This window comes from Castanea sativa, chromosome 6, assembly GCF_040712315.1.
Source record: "Castanea sativa cultivar Marrone di Chiusa Pesio chromosome 6, ASM4071231v1".
Classification (NCBI taxonomy): domain Eukaryota; kingdom Viridiplantae; phylum Streptophyta; class Magnoliopsida; order Fagales; family Fagaceae; genus Castanea; species Castanea sativa.
Window position 1 is genome coordinate 45,416,781 of NC_134018.1, and position 17,713 is coordinate 45,434,493.

The 17,713-nt window shown below is 37.3% G+C and overlaps 1 protein-coding gene across 2 annotated transcripts; it reads right to left on the bottom strand.

Annotated features, from left to right (window-relative positions):
- Positions 1 to 13,201: 13,201 nt before the first annotated feature.
- LOC142638189 (uncharacterized) lies at positions 13,202 to 17,095 on the bottom strand. 2 transcript variants are annotated; one of them, XM_075812204.1, is made up of 6 exons: positions 16,746 to 17,095; positions 15,856 to 15,913; positions 15,149 to 15,312; positions 14,763 to 14,835; positions 14,590 to 14,647; positions 13,202 to 13,561 (listed from the first exon to the last, which is right to left on the bottom strand). In XM_075812204.1, exons 1-5 carry the CDS (start codon positions 16,896 to 16,898, stop codon positions 14,631 to 14,633), a joined length of 465 nt encoding a protein of 154 aa, XP_075668319.1. In that variant the 5' UTR covers positions 16,899 to 17,095; the 3' UTR covers positions 13,202 to 13,561; positions 14,590 to 14,630. The 2 variants fall into 2 exon arrangements, with proteins under 2 accessions (XP_075668319.1, XP_075668320.1); XM_075812205.1 differs by having other exon boundaries at positions 15,856 to 15,910; positions 16,746 to 17,049.
- Between the last annotated feature and the right edge of the window lie 618 nt (positions 17,096 to 17,713).

The window sequence follows — 17,713 nt, forward strand, 5'->3', positions numbered from 1 at the left end:
AATCTCTAAGGCTGTCATTCTCGGCTACTAATAATGAAGCCGAGTATGAAGCAGTCTTGGTGGGCATGAACATGTTACATAAGATGGGTGGAAAGGAAGTCCATGCGTTCTCGGACTCTCAGTTAGTGGTCGGCCAGGTCACGGGGACCATAGAGGCTAGGGACCCAAGAATGCAGGAATACTTGGCCCAGGTCAAGCGTCAGCAAGCAGAATTTGACTCCTTCGTCTTAGCTCACATCTTTAGAAGCGGAAACACCCATGCCGATTCTTTGGCTACGTTAGCAACATCCTTGGCTCAGGGTTTGCCCAGGATTATCCTTGTGGAGGATTTGCTAGAGCCAACTCTTACCCCCACCAAGGCGGCTCGCATCCATCTAATAAGGCCTGGACCTAGTTGGATTGACCCGGTCATATCTTTTCTTAGGAATGATATCCTTCCTGAAGATAAGTCTGAAGCGGATAAGATACGTCGAAAGGCGCCACGTTTTTGATTGTCCGAGGACCAGAAACTGTACAAACGATCCTTCTTAGAACCGTACTTGTTGTGTGTGCACCCTGAATCAACGGAAGCACTTCTGGAGGAACTGCATGAAGGGATTTGTGGAAGCCACACTGGGGGAAGGTCCTTAGCCCATAGGGCCCTGACTCAGGGGTATTGGTGGCCGAATATGCAGAGAGAGGCTCAAGACTATGCTAGAAAATGTGATCAATGCCAGAGGTTCGCCTCTAATATTCATCAACCTGGAGGGGTTCTTAACCCTCTCTCCAGTCCTTGGCCTTTTGCACAATGGGGATTGGACATAGTGGGGCTATTTCCGAGAGCTGCAGGAAACAAAAGATGGCTTCTCGTGGGGACAGACTATTTCACTAAATGGGTTGAGGCCGACCCCTTAGCAAATATTAGAGACATTGACTCCAAGAAATTTGTCTAGAAAAACATCGTCACTAGATTTGGTATTCCACAAACACTTATCTCAGACAATGGCGTTCAATTCGATAGCAAGGCTTTTAGGAAATACTGTGATGATATGGGCATCGTAAATAGATATTCAACCCCAGCTTATCCTCAGGGAAATGGGCAAGCCGAGGCTGTTAACAAGGTCATAGTTAGTGGGCTCAAGAAAAGGTTGGACGATGCGAAAGGCAGATGGGTAGAGGAACTCCCACATGTTCTATGGACGTATCGGACTACGCCGCGCAGGTCCACGGGAGAAACACCATTCTCTATGACTTATGGAGCCGAGGCGGTTATACCCCTGGAATCTGGTTTTTCCACTCTCAAGACAAGTTCTTTTAGCTCGGAGAATAACGATAGACTCCTGGAGAAAGGTCTTGATTTAATTGAGGAACGACGTGAGACAGCTATGGTCCAAATGGCTTATTACCAACAGAAGCTAAAACGGGGATATGATGCTCACGTGAAGCTAAGGCCACTTGCGCCTGGTGATCTTGTACTAAGAAAAGTTGTGGGCACTTCTAAGAACCCAGCTTAGGGTAAGCTAGGACCAAACTGGGAAGGCCCCTATCGCGTTGTTTCAGTAGCAGGCATAGGGTCTTATCGACTAGCAGACCTAGATGAAAGAATTGTACCACGCCCATGGAATGTAAATAACCTTAGAAGGTATTATTATTAATAAAACGTGCTTTTGTTGGTTAACCTTTCAAAGTTATAAGTACCTCTGGCGTTTGAAGTTACTATTCTTAAGAATCAAACAGAAACTTGGTTAAGTGTAGTCCTTGGACCACAAACCTTGTGGAAATTGATATCTTATCATTTGTTAAACAGAACCTTAGTTATGCCGGGTCCTCGAACCTCCTACTTTGGGAAAATTAACATTTGAAGCTACTGTTCTTAAGAATCAAACAGAAACTTGGTTAAGTGTAGTCCTCGGACCACAAACCTTGTGGAAATTGATATCTTATCATTTGTTAAACAGAACCTTAGTTATGCCGGGTCCTCGAACCTCCTACTTTGGGGAAATTAGCATTTGAAGCTACTGTTTTTAAGAATCAAACAGAAACTTGGTTAAGTGTAGTCCTCGGACCACAAACCTTGTGAAAATTGATATCTTATCATTTGTTAAACAGAACCTTAGTTATGCCGGGTCCTCGGACCTCCTACTTTGGGAAAATTAACATTTGAAGTTACTATTCTTAAGAATCAAACAGAAACTTGGTTAAGTGTAGTCCTCAGACCACAAACCTTGTGGAAATTGATATCTTATCATTTGTTAAACAGAACCTTAGTTATGTCGGGTCCTCAGACCTCCTACTTTGGGAAAATTAACATTTGAAGTTACTATTCTTTATAATCAAACAGAAACTTGGTTAAGTGTAGTCCTCGGACCACAAATCTTGTGGAAATTGATATCTTATCATTTTTTAAAAAGAACCTTAGTTATGCCGGGTCCTCGGACCTCCTATTTTGGATAAAATAACATTTGAGGTTACTGTTCTTAAGAGTCAAACAAAAACTTGGTTAAGTGTAGTCCTCGGACCACAAACCTTGTGGAAATTGATATCTTATCGTTTGTTAAACAAAACCTTAAATATCTTATCTTGTCACTCTTCTCATTCCTATTACATGTTTTGTGGAAATCAGTATCTTACCATTCATTAATTCGGATTTTTAAGTTCTATGTCTTTAGGTGTTAAGCAAATTTTTGTAAGAAATGGTCCTCGGACCTTACATCCTATTAAAAGTAATACCATAGATTACAAGGCATTGTTTAACTAAGGCACTGTTTGATATCCAAACTAAGTTACTCTCTGTCAGGTTCTTAAGTATTCTACTTTGCCAAGCAAATCTGCGCATGGTTATGTGGAGGTTATAATTGTGCAACCCCTGGAGTTAGATTTGCTTATTCTGACCTACCTTTAACTATGTATTCATGAGAACTTTTACGACAAGTCCAAAAATAGTAAAGTAAAACAAATGCAACAAAAAACAAAGTTGTACAAAAATTGTCTTTCATTAATAATTCTGGCATACATTACATGCTAAGTTTTGGTTACAAAGAAAGAGAAGTCCTAGGCTGGTCCCTAAACTCTTGGAGGGGGGTTTTGCTGAGAAGTGCTGGTTGCTTCGGTGTTTTTTAACTCCAACTCAAAGGAAGACAAAACTCGCTTCCCTTTGTCTGCTGCATTTGTTGGAGGGACATTGGGCTCCATAGTCTGGCTTAAGCCTGTCTCGGCATCCCCACCCCCTTTCATCTCTTTGTTCGAACCTGAAGGTTCTGTAGGATCTGGAACGAGCTTTGAGGCCATAGGAGGAAGAGCAGAAAGAGTTGCCTTAGGGGCAGGTGCAACAGCAGGAGTTTCTTCTATCTCCTGTATGTCCAGGGGAAGCCAAACGTTCTCGGACTTCCTCAGCTCCGAGGCTGAAGGAACCCCTGTTACGTTTAGAGCTTCCCCTAGACTTGCTGACAGTACTCTCGGCACAAGGCCGCGAAAGCCTCTGTCAGCTGCTCCTCTGTTGCAGCTACCCCTTCTTCATAACTGGCCTGCTTGGCGGCCTCCAGAGAGCGTTTGAATGCGCCGGCTTCCTCCTTCATTCACGCAAGCTCCCTCTCCAAATTTGAGTGCTCCTTTTGGGCTTGGGCCAGCTCGTCATCTTTTTCACGAAGAAGCTTGCGCTGCCCTTCTATTTGAGTTTTCATAGTCTTCAGGTTGGCCTCGGCACCATCTCTTTCTCTTTTGAGATCAGCCACCTGAGAGACGAGTTTCTCATTTTCCGCGAGGGCTTGGCCTAGGGACTTCTCAGTCTCCATTCGAATGTCTAGCTCCAGTCTGGCCTTCTTCCGAGAGTCTTTTACAAATTTCTCGGCTACAAAGACCTCTTGAACGGCCTACATAAAGTGTTAAAGAATTAGATGTAGCAGGACACTCATTAATAATCCAGTATTATGAAGAAGGAAATATTCATAAAAAATTAAACTTACTAGGGCTAATTCCCTTTTTAAAGACAGGAACAGTTGGGGTTGGCTCATTCTCTCCAAGGTTTCCATGTCCTTGGGCAGCAGAAGTGGGCGCTCCAACGCATCGGCCAGGTGGTGGGCGTGGCCTTGTTGGATTGCCCTGATACTAGACTGGCAGGAAATTGGTGCACCGTCCAGTCTTAGGTCAGGAGACCAGGTGGCCGGTGCTCGGCGCACTTCGGCCACATCTCGGATCTCCCCACTCTCGACTGAATGAGCCCTGCCTTTGCCCTTATCTAGCTTCTGCTGCTGAGTTGGCTGCGGCCGTTGTCTTGGTCTTTTTTGTTTTTCGCCAGCAGCCTCCTCGACCTCCCCCTTTCTTTTCTTTTTTGGCTCCTCAGCTGGAAGCTCGGGTTCTGCTGGAGGAGGGGAGGTGGCAAGGATGGAAGAGCTTGAGACCCTCCTATTTTCTTCTGGGCGACTTTTTCGCCTCTCTTGGTCAGAAGGTCGTGAAGTCTGTCCATGTCCTCCTCGGATTTGACTGGGGGGTGGGCAACTACGAACCCTTCAACTCCGGAGGCCTCGGTGGGCTCTTCTTCCTCGTCAGAAAGTATGACGAATTGATTTCCTCGGGGTCTTTCGATGTCCTCGAGTTGAAAGTTATCTATTTCGTCGTCTAGTGTGTGTGAAGAGGACACCTGCTCCTCTGGGACAGCAGTTGCTTGGGAGTGTGTTGAGAGGGGGGTTGCCGCGATAGGACGGTTGTATAGAATGGTGTTGGGGTCGTCGGGAAGGTCGTTGTCAGCTAGGAAGTGCGGCCTGGCCACGTGAATTCTTCTTCGCCTCCGGTCACCCGCAATTATTGCGTTCTCGATCTCCTGAAAGTCCGAGGAGATAGGTTTGTACCCTAGAATCAAATGAGCAGCCCTAAGTTGTAAGTCTCCGCTGACGAACACTTCGGAGCATAGCACTCGATTCAAATCTGCAACGTTGCAGTGGCTTAAGCAGGGGCGCACGTTTTGCTTATCTGCAAAGAAAAAACACCCAAATAAACAAACATGGTCAGATTCGTAGAACATATAATAGATTAAAGTTAGATGCTTATGTAAATGCGAATGCACATGCCTAGATAATTTAGGGAGTTATGGAGGGGGAAGTTAAATCCTAAGGTGTCACACCTGGATCTCCTCACTCAACTGGGCAGTGGGGGCCGTCGTGCCAGTTGCCCGAGACGATGAGGTAGTCATCCTTCATGCCTTTATTGGACTTGGGCAAGCAAGAGATCAACCTAACTACGCTGGAGCGGGATTTGATGTAATTACCAACTCCAGTGAGTTTGTGGCATTCGTACATAAAAACTACATCATGCCACGTGAGGTTCACACCCATTTGCTCGTTTAGAGCATCGACGCTTCCTAAAACTCTAAAAACATTTGGAGCGCATTGATCGGGACACAACTGGTGGTTGCGGAGGTATTCCTTGGTTATGGGTTTCATTGGGAGGGTCATGGGGATGATGACCTCTCCATGGGGATGATGACCTCTCCGGTTTTCCTAGAGCCCGCCACGGCTTCCGCCGGGCAATATTTTAGACCTACGTCGTTGAGAATATGATACTTAGCTCTAAAATCCTCCATCCCAGCAGCGGTATCTACTAGACACTTAAACTTCCCCATCAGAAAGAGACGAAAAACCAAGTTCTAAGACATGGAACAGTTGAAAGGGGGGCCGAGGACAGGATCCGAGGAGAAAGGGTTAAGGAAAAGGAACAAGAACTTACAAATTTCAAGTTGTGCGAATTTCCACGGACTTCTGTAGACAAAAGGTGGTTAGTGATGTTTTGATGGGATTAGCCTCTGAGGAAATAAATGAGGGCCCAGGTTCTCAAAGCGACACGACGTGCGGGAAGCAGCCTCGAAATTGCATTTGTCCCGCCCAAATTTTCATGGAGTAACAAGGGCCGTTGGATGCTCATCTCACCGTTGAACGTAGGGTACAAGGTGGAACTTACGGTAATAAATGCGCGCGTTTTTGAAAATAAAACCGCCAAGTGGCATCCTCTGGAACGCGAAATGGTTTCCACACGAGCAGTTATTTACAAAACGTGTGGGGTAAGTCCTTGTTGAATCAAAACCCTATTTTTTCTCCTCGGATGATGAAAAATAGAGTTTTGAGGGGCTATTGTGGGGAGTAAAAGGACCCAGGTGGGCATATGGGCCTTTGGACTGTAGCATGGAGGGCCGACCTACCCCAGAATTAAACTCTACGAATTGGCCCATACGCAAAGGATCCGAGGACACGTCCGAGGGTAAGTTTCGCCTCGGATAGGCCCAGGAGAACTCAAAACTTCATTATGAAGGTCAAGGCACAACTCTGAAAAGACTAATGGTTAAAGGGGGACACCCTGAACCTCCTAGATGCACCGGTGTTAAAGAAAATATCAAGAACAAAGGCTGCTACCTCCGCATTAAAGACTCTGCACCTACCTTCCTGGCCGCATTAATGGAGAAGTGACCCCTGAACAGTAAAGCTGAAACTTCTGGTCATTATTCAAGGGCACTTAGAGAAGAAATATCTAGAGGGGAGGGGGTTTTGAGCAACACGTGGATAAAGTGTCGGGAAAAGAGGTATTTAAGGGGGGAAAAAGCCAAAGAAAAAAAAAAGGATCAGTAATTAAGAGAGAAATTAAGAACTGTAATCTTGAAGAAAGAAAGAGAAATAATACAACAGTAGTCCTCGGATCACGTCCGAGAAGGTCTATTGGCAATTATTATTCATCATTTACAAGTGTTTGTACATCAAAGCCTGTTATCAAGTTCTCAATACCCTCAATCTAGATTTCTAACCCATGCTCTACAAATTTCATTGTTTAAGGCTCATTGGGCCTGAGCCCATAACTTTCCTTGGGTCCAGGTGCAATTGTGCACTTACAAAAACCATGGCAATCACCACAAAATTGCTAATATTAAGTAAACCTTCAAGAAGTTCTTTGAGTTAGTTGGAGGTTCCTATTGTGATTGTGGGTGCGTTATCTTTGAAAATGTTTATACATTGAAGAGTTCAAAGGTTCTAATGCAATAGAAAGTTTATACTATAAGTTTATCTACTAGGATTGTAGAGCCTTAGAGAAAATGTTTTGTACTAGATCTTAAATTTCTATTTACAATAATAGATTGCTTTTAGGGAAGGTTTTCCCACAAGTTTTTTACCATGAAATTAGTTTGTTTTATTGGTTTTCCTAAGTGATCGTATATTGTCTTATTTACTATTCCGCTAAACATGATATTGATGTTTGTTTGTTTAATTAACCAAAGACTTTATAATTTGACTAATTAATCATTTGGCTAAAAATTTGTCAAATTCTATCAGGGTCTCTATTTCCCAACAATATGCATTAAATAGGTTTGACAAAAGAGACAAATTACATCCATGCATGACCAATCATAAACATCTTCAAAAGTTGGAAGAGTACAAAATTATTCTTATTACAAAATATTGGCAATACTTAATTCCGACTTGGGCAAATTTAGGGGCGGCACCACTTGAAGCCTAGTAGCTTCACATGAACCCCTTGTATTGGCAAAATATATATTATTTTTTATTTTGAATTAAAATAAAAATTTGAATGCCCTGACCCTACTATTTTTTTTGGGTAAACTGCAAAATTACACCATTAAAATTTAGAGGTATTTGGATTTTACATTTTAAAGTTTCAGAATTTGGATTTTATTCCCTGAAGTTTGGAGGTATTTGGATTTTACATTATAACGTTTTAGAATTTGGATTTTACCACCTAAATTTTAGGGGTGTTTGAATTTTATTCCTTAAAGTTTGGAGGGTTCAGATTTTACACTAATGTTTCAAAATTTTGGGGTGTAAAATCTAAATACCCCAAACTTTAGGGGGGTAAAATCCAAATTCTGAAATATTAGGGTATAAAATCCAAACATCCCAAACTTTAAGGGGTAAAATTCAAATTATGAAATTTTAGGGTGTAAAATCCAAACACCCCCAAACTTTAAGGGTGTAATTTGCAATTAGACCAAATATACAGAATGCCTAACAACCCTTTTAGATTGAAGTTACATAAAAGAAAAAAAAATATATATATATATATGGGAATCAAATTATTATATAGAACATCTATTTTCAAGGAGATCATATTTGGGTTGAAGAGGCAAATTCAAATTCATAGGTAAGTCCTTGAATTAAAACTGGTAAATAGCTGTAGAACCATATGCATTAGGTTCGACAAAAGGGACCAATTATTATCATGCCTGACCAATCATACGCATCTTCAAAAGTTGGATTAATATAGGCTATTTTTCCCCTAATCACAGAATATTGGCAATACTTATGTCCGACTTCGGAAAGTTCAATCACCTTAACATTTTATTTGTTCATTTTTTGTTATTATTATAAGTGAATCCAATAAGCAATATAAAGAATTAGGCATAAAAGAAAGATATAAGGAAGAGTAGTATGAAAAGACCAGCATCCTTATAAAAATTGCCATAGTTTGCAAGTGATGATTCTTAATTTCTTTGTGTTAACATATAGATTGTAATAATCCAACTTCCCGTTTCACACTAAAGAGGGGACCAACGGAACCTTTTGGATGATTCATTCAACATAAACACCAACCTGCCACGTTTCCTTATAGCTGGAGATCCACTTACATTAATTTTCGCCGACTGCACAAAATTATTGTCTTTGCGGATTTGGAAAAGGTGACTGATAGGTATATATATATATATTTTTTGAGAGATTGATTCTCAGACTCAAACTTGTGACATGTCATTTGAGTAAAAGACCGTTACCATCACAAGTCACAACAATATCCCACCTCTATACTGTATCCTATAGGTTATGTAAAATGCAAATTACCTTTTCCCCAGGTTCAAACAGCAACATTTTAGTTTGTCTCTTCCAGGTATAAAAGCAGGGGGTGTAGCTTCTATCCAGTGCACCAATGGACACATGTCATGATTGTAGCAGATCCAGTATTACAAGATATAGAAGCCACACCCAAAAGCAGGTAAAGGTTGAGAAATGTTTGTGCACCACATTGAAGATATGGATGCTCAAATGAAGAACGCTTGCTTTCTTTTGTTACTTGTGATACTAGTAGGCATTGTTGGGTTTAACAGGGTTCACGGGGATAATGCTTGTCCCCATAGAAAAAGGTCCAATCTACTGCATAATAGTCTCGAAATGTGGGCTTTATCTCTCAATTGGCCTCTTTGTGTACAAGAAGTGAAAGACAACAAAGTTACCGCTCTTCTGGCATGTTGCAATCTGTTGGATATTGTTAAAAGTGCAAGCAACATCTCACAGCAGAGTTGCATAACCAAAGCCACGAAGGTAGCCAGTGGTGCAGCAGCTACTGATGTGAGATGCACTAGCCAAGCCATAAGAGTAGCAGGCAGTGCAGTAGTTGCTGATGCTAGGTGCATTGGTCAAGCCACGAAGATAGCAAACAATGCAGCATTTGCTGATGAGAAGTGCACTGCTCAGAGCACAAGGCTTGCATCAGGTGACTTAATGAGCACATAGGTCTTGGAATTACTTGAGGCCATGCCACATCATGAATTCTTCATCTAAGAGCATTGAAGGAGTTAGCTCCACAAATCCAGGAGTTTGTTACTCAAGCTTGCCACATGTATAAATTCTAGAAGATTCAAATAACTGACTTTGGCGCCAAAATCATAGGGTAGTTATTTTTATGTGTATATAAAATAGAGCAATGGTTATGTATTTATTATTCACTTCATTTCTTGTAATTCTCTCTCAATCAATGAAATTCTCTCAATTCTATTTATATTTTCTAGCTTTTACATGGTATCAGAGCAATTAGAACGGTTCATACTGGTTTCCTAGTTTCGTTTTTTATTCCAAAAGTTTATGCTTTCCAAACAGAAATTTCTTCAAGAAAATTCTTGAATTCTGGTTCACAGAGTCTTGATTCATCCTTGTTGATATTGATCTTTTGAAGAATTTCTTGTTTTTCTTTTCCAATTTCATTAGAAATTTCACTCAAGCTCGTGCATAGCATCAATGGCTTCTGCTGAAGGAAGTGACTCTGATCCCACGCATAATCAATCCACACAATAAGTTCTTCAGTCTAACACAGAGACCAATTCTCCCAATCAATTTTTCGTTAGTGCAAGTGAGAATCCAGGGAATATCTTGGTCACTCAACCACTTTTAGGGATGAAGAACTATCAATCTTGGTCTAGGGCTATGGTTCTAGCACTAACTGCCAAGAAGAAGATAGGATTCGTGAATGGCAAGATTGCAAAACTTGAAATTAATTCTCCTTTGTACGAAGATTGGGAAAGTTGTAACACAATGGTGCTTTCTTGGTTGATCAATTCTATGCATGTTGATGTTTCAAGTAGCATCATGTATTGTGAGACTGCGAGGGAGATGTATCTTGAGTTGCAGCATGTGTTTTCTTAGGGAAATGGACCAAAGATTTATAATCTTCATTAAGAAATCTCACAGATATCTCAGAGTCAATTGTTAGTGACTGTGTAATACTCTAAGTTCAAGAAGCTTTGTGATCAATTGCTTCATTATGAACCTTTACCAGCTTGTACTTGTGGAGCAATGAAAATTTTGAGTCTTGCTCATGAGAAGTCCTATGTCATGAGGTTTTTGATGGGGCTCAATGAGAATTTTGAGACTGTAAGGAGTCGTATTCTCATGCTTGAGCCATTTCCATCAATGAGCAAGGTGTATGCTTTGATTCTCCAAGAAGAATCTCATAAAGGAATTGGTCATGGTTCTGCCTTCACACCTGAGCCTGATTTAGTGGCAATGTATGCCAACACCAAAGGGAATTCTGGCAGCAGAGACTTCATGTTGGAGAGTATGAGACTGTGCCATGCGGTACATTCCTTGAAATTCTCTTTATTTAGTTTTCTACTTCAACAAAGTTTGTATTTATATTAAAGTATTATTAGTTTTATAAACTCTATATAGAAAATAATTTTAAGTTGAAATAATAATAATAAATTTAGAATATGACATTCTTACTCATATTTAGTTGTTTTGACAACAATTGTTACAAAAGCCATAAAAAAAAAATTAAATATTTGTGAATTCACTAAAATTAATCTCAATCCCTTAAATTTCCCAACTCCTTTGTGTGTGCGTGTGCGTGTGTATGTGTTTGTATGGAACTAACATTGTAGTATGTATTTTATGTAATTATAAAGATTGCTAATATAATAAATATGTTTATTTTTTAATATTAATTATTTGAAGTATAATGAAATTTTAATATCATTTTTCTAAGATTTATAATAGAAGCAATTGGTTTTTTTTTTTTTAATGTGAGAAACAATTGATTTGAAATATGATATTTTTACTCGAATATAGTTGTTTTTGCAACAATTGAAACCATGTCTAACAAAAAGGGGAATTTTTTTTAGTAACACACAATCATAAATGTAAAAAAAAAAAAGAAAAAAAAAAGAGAAAGATATATGCATTTTTTAGTAGGCATGAAACATGCCTATCTATATTAGCTACTATATCATGCAATTTTCAATTTGTAAACACATATATATAGTATGATCAAATCACTATGCTATTATTAGTGTATTTTTATTTTGCCTATATATAAAATAACTAAAGATTACAATTTTTTACAATAAAATTTATTGAAATATCTTTTTTATACATCGATAATTGGGAGTCGAGATCTAACTCAGCTAGTATCTAATAAAATGTTGTTGCTCTAAAATCTAAAACCCTTGCAATACTTAGGAGTTTTAACTAAAAAAAGAAAATCCCTCTTTCACCACTCTTAAACGTGGTCTCTTTCAAAATAAGCTTTTAGATTTCATACAGGTTGGCGTATTAAGAATGTCTACTTCACCCCAAGAAAAAGGGGTAGACATGACTGTGGGGAAGATATCTCGTTTGAAGAGACAAAAGTTGCCACCAGAGACATCCAAGTTATATATCAACAGCCTTTTTCTAAAAAACCAATAAAATATGATGTTTTCGGTTGAGGTTGTTGGAGGAGGTTTTGCAAAATTGATGGTGAAATATGAGGTTCTTATTGGATTGATCCACATAATAAGAAGGATTGTTATGTACTCTGTCATGAACAGTATGATCTTTCCCTTAAAGATTGGTTTCTCAAAACTGAGAGGACATGCTCTAAAAATTACGATAGTTGGGGGCAAGGAAGTCAATACCGTACCGGAGGCTGTACCGGTTTGGCCACCGGTACGATATATTTCGGATACCGGTCAATACCGGTGTACCGTTTCGGGTTTACCGCTATTTTTTATATATATATATATATATATACACACACACACACACACACACATACCAAAATCTCTAGAACTATGTTTATAAAAATATAATATTTTACTTATATTATAGTAAATATAAAAGTTTATTATAAAACATTACCTCAATTCAGAATAAATTATTCATAGTTTTAGACTTTAGTATCAAATAAAAGAAAAAAAAAACACAATATAAAAAATAGAAAGCTTAGTTGTTCATTGCATACTAAGAAAAAAAATAATACTAAGAAGTTAATGTAAATAAGTTACCATTATGCCTTTACAAAAATTCAAAAATTACAAAACTAAAAAAAAAAAAAAAAAAAAAAAAGCTTTTCTCTGTACCGGCCGGTACGCCCGGTACCGGCCGGTATTACCCGAAATTGGCCGGTATGGCCGGTACGCGGCCGGTACGGCCGGTATTTTTTCCGGTACAATATAGAAGTGTACCGGTACCGGTGCACTGACCGGTACGGTACGTACCGGCCGGTACGGCCGGTACCGGTACGGTATCGGCCACACTGGTTGGGGGGCTTCTCGACCCTCTTAATGTTTGCTTCAGCTCATAAGGGCGTTGTTCAAAAAAGTCTATTCTTTGCATTCACACAATAAGTGTCATGGTTCTTTGCTCGATCTTGATTGTACTCTTATATGCTACAAAGATTTAGATCACTATAATCAAAAGAGAGCAAGAATTATTTAGCGAGTTTTACTAATTAATGAGTCACTAATAACAAAAAAAAAAATCAAATATTTAATTATTATATTATTGAAGTAACACCAATCATATTCATTGCTATGTCAATATGTAAATATTTTTAAATAAATTTTTTAAACATTTAGCATTATATTAAACAAAAGGTTTTATATAATATTTCGCTTTCTTTTAAGGAGGTATGAAGCTCAATGACCCACTTCAACAGATCGTAAAGCAAATAGGAGATTTGCAAAATGTTTACAATGTTGGACACATTTGTTTAATCTACAATGTAAACTAATAATTTTCCATTAATTTAAAACACTAGCACAAGAGAAAGAGTGTATACATTCCTCCACATATATAGAGTTACATTTAGAAGGCTAAAACCCATATATAGAACTTATTCAAGGTACATAAAGTACATGGAATACTAGGTTAGTCATACAAGACTACAAGTAGAGAGCCTGCACCGAGCTCCTAGAAACATATCCTAGACTTGCCAAACCTGACTAACTGGGATAAAAACAACCCAACGTGTTTTTTGGAAGTCCGACGGTTTCATGCTCTACTAGGCTTAACTAATATTACCATATTATTTCCTTAGTATTAAGCTAGCTTAGATGTCACCACCCCTGCAATAATAGTCAACAAACATAGTTTTAGTTAGCTGTATCAAAGGTTAAGAATAACACCACAAAAATAGTTCATATTTAAAATTCGAGATTGGGGAAGCAACAGTAACAATCATAATTTGAATTAATTAAATAAATTTTAAGAGGAACATATCACATATCATAAATAAATAAATATTAATAGCGGAATACCTATTTTTACTTTGAACAAAATTAAACTAAATACAAAGGTAAAACTGGAAATTTTAAACAGTTTGATTCATTCAATAATTTAACTATATATCATTACTGGTAAATCTATACAGTACGTACTGGCCCTGCATATGGATTTCAATAATCTATCATATGGGGAAACTTTATTTTGTCACGTTTGAGTGGAACATGTAAAAGCTAACCTATTCTTTTGGGGTATCTATGATTCTTAAGCAGTAGTTATATACGTAACATCAATTCTATTCCTTAAAACATATCCCTCTCTATCTCTCTGAACTTTTTCCCTTTAATTAGGCCTATTCGGCATATATTTATTCAAGTGCGCATTTAAACTTTTAGTTTAAACGAATTATTGGGAAACTAATGGTAAATAATTAGGACAAGTGTTAAAGTACATGTATACATATACCGGCTAAACACACATAAAGTGACAAATGGGTTTTTGTCCTAAACAAGTGGAAAAGTATTTTAAGATAAGCACATTGTGTAAAACAGTTTGTGTGCAGTAAATACTATTCTACAAGATCCATATTGACCCATCAAATAAATTCTAAGAAAGTGTGTAAAACAGTTTGTGTAATAAACAATACTCCATAGTAAAACCCATCACCGATTCTAAGAATGCGTGTCCCAAAAATTTAAGAATAGGAGATAGAGTGGAGGTGACAAGAATCGAACTTAAGATCTCATTCTTTGATACCACGTTAAATTACCGATTGCCCCAAAAGTTTAAGCTGATAGGATATAGTGAATTTTATCATTTAACCAATATTTCTAACACCCATCAAATATATTCTAAATACAACTTTGAATACCTGTGCAAGGTGGTGAGTACATTTGATGTAGGGACAAGGTCTTAGTAATAGAGAGAACCTGTAGAAAGAAATTAAACTACAGTTAAATTAAGTTTCTAAAACTCCTATAACTACAAGAAAAAATATTATATCCCTTTAATCTGCAATTGCACAACTATTATATATTCACATACCCTGCCACCAGTTCCCTCTTGATGCACTGTTCGCATTATTATTTGAATCATCCTCCCCTCCATCTTTCTTGAACTGATCAAAATTGAAAGAGAAGTTTACTAACAGCATTTACTTTGAATAGTATGATATTAATTTGAAATAATAATAAATGAGTCACAATGATAACAACATTTTTTTCTTAAATTTTTTTTTTCTATTAAAAAAAAAATTGTTATCGTCGTTGTAACGATGCGTGTTGCATGACCCATATATATAAACTCAAATGATATATATAATGATTGGCACATATATGTTTATTTATTCATGGATATAATACTCTTTTTTTTTTTTTGAGTGTGTATATATCTTTTATGCTATGAATGAATATAAAATACTGTACACTCACAATCTTTTGAGATTCGGTGGAGCCTGTCCTTGGAGAATAATTTTCTTGGCCGCCATAATAGATCGATGAGCTTAAATAGCAAGGTTCCATTGTTTCATTCTGATAAGGTGAATTTCTAGTACCTATTCCAGCGCTTTCATCCTTGACGCTTTGAGCGATAATATCTGAAAAGAGTTAACCCAGATAAGGTCATGCAATATTTTTCAAAGATTTCTCATTTTACATTCCAGCCGAAAAATCAAACAACACAACCAAACATTCGAATTCAAACCCTGTTTATGTTAGGCTAAGAAATTGATTTTATTTTATTTTTTGAAAAAAAAAATTAAATAAATTTGTGCATAGGAGTGGCTCCAATTTGAAATATAAACAAAGTATATCTTTTAATTATGTCCAATTTTTTGAATATGGAAAGAAAGTCGTCTCACAAAGTAGCAATGTTTTTTTTTTTTATACAGATTAGCTCAAGTGGTAAGAGGATAGGATAGTACAAGCTTGTATTTGGATTAATTTTTTGCTGAAATTATATTCATTTATTTACTAAAAGTTAACAAAAAGTACACTTGTATGAGATTTTAATTATTAAAAAAAATTATTAATCCAAAAAGACTTTGGCTTGAAATCCTTCAACCTCATTCAGCAAAAAAGAAAAAGAAGAAGAAATCCTTCAACCTCATAAATAAAGTAGATTGATACGTAAATAATACCTGGATTTCCATATTTGCCACTGCCACCTTGGTTGTGAAAGGAGTCCCTCCCCAGCTGCTAAAGTAAATGAAGAAAAGAAATTAGAACTTGCTACTAGTTACGCTTGGAAAAACTTTTTCATATTCCTTATCCAGTTCAAGCAAAATCAGTTTGGATAGCACCTTTTTATGATGCAAATTTCAATTGAACTTCTTATGCTTTTGCTGAATCTTTACTAAAAGCACTAGTGCATCTACCAATATCAAGCAACTTACGTTGTCTTTCTTTTATTTTTATTTTTTATTTTTTTTATTTATGGTGATTACTTTGTATCTTAATATCAATCAAATCAAAAAGTCAATAACTACTTCCTCTGACCCTATTCAAAGTAAGTTTTTTTCAATATCCTAGTTCCATATCAAATTTAAGCCATTTTAAGAAAATGCATGATGTAGTAAAATCAATCATGCCACAAGTATTTACAAATATCATTAAGCAAAAAAAAAAAAAAAAAACCAACATAGGAACACAATTTATTTACTTTATTAAAATAAAGTGTTATAATTGGAATCTTTCACGAGGATTCATCGTTAATACGATTTTTATCATGTTAAATCACAACCAACCATATCAGCCATTGATAGTATTCCTAAACATAGGCACATGATTGATGTGGTAAAATTAATAAGATTTAAAAACTTACAAAAACTGTAAGTATAGAGTTATTTGCTCATTCTCATCTGAATAAATTTGAAAATTTTAGTTTAAACTTATTTGTGCTGATAATAGTTGTTATGCATAAGAGATATAAGCAAAATGAAGAATAAAGATAAGAACAAAACAGAGTTTTCCTAGAGAGCAAGCCACATAGTGATAAACTGATATATGATGATTGTGGTAAATAAAATACCGTTGATGGTGGTGGAAAAATGGATCCAAATATTCCGGTCGAAGAAGCTGAAGAAGGGTCCTTGGGACCAAAAAGGTGATCCAAAGACCTGGATGAAGAAGATGAGCCACCAACTTTTTTTGATGCATCACCAACTTGCTTCTTGTTCTCCATAATAGTTACTACTTTCACTTCACTTGCAAGCTTTCTTTGTCAACCAACGAACAAAACTGCTCTTATGATAGTTATCTCTTAACGGCCAAAGACCGAAAAAGAAGAATTAGATAAGATTTGCAGAGATACAAACAAAGAAAGAGATGATTATAAAGCAGAGATAGGCAGAGCAGAGACCACGTGAAGATTGCAGATGTGAAGCTCTTGTGAACGGTCGCTGCTATTTATAAGGCCAAAACTAGGTGCTTTGGATGCTGCCCCATGTGCTTGCCTTCAAATTCAGTCATATCTCTCCCTCTCTCTTTGACACATGGTTGCATCTTTCGGAGCCAAGTGGACATGTTGCCAGCTCGAAACCCGTGTTGCCACATGTTCTCATCCCAAACAGCATCCTATATAAACAACATTTTTCACCACAAAACTGTTGAATTATTAAGTTGTTGATTTTTATATAGGCTCATTATTGACCTTACTTTATTAATTACCATTTATAACTTGTCGCATGAACGGTTTTAAAAAAAAAAAATTATAAAAAAAGTTGTGACTCTAGAATTAATTTGCATCCTAAATCTATTATCTATTTTAGAGGGAAAGTGATAAAAAGTAAGTTTTAGGGAGGCTCAAGATGTTATGCACTCATGGTCCCATAGTCCCTCAAAAAGATAAATGGATAAGGTGGCTGGCTCAACTTGAATCTTATGCCTCCTTAGGTTAAACCGTTTTGACTGTTGACTCCCAACTAGTATTAGACTTATTCTCTTTGTTGATTGAGAATTTATTATATCTGGAAAACTATCTCTTAATCTCATATGAGA

Coding starts and splice junctions, on each gene's coding strand:
- LOC142638189 (XM_075812204.1), bottom strand. CDS start 16,898: ATGGAGAACAAGAAGCAAGTTGGTGATGCATCAAAAAAAGTTGGTGGC. Junction 15,914..16,745: donor TTTTTCCACCACCATCAACG/GTATTTTATTTA, acceptor CATTTACTTTAG/CAGCTGGGGAGGGACTCCTT. Junction 15,313..15,855: donor TGGCAAATATGGAAATCCAG/GTATTATTTACG, acceptor AACTCTTTTCAG/ATATTATCGCTCAAAGCGTC.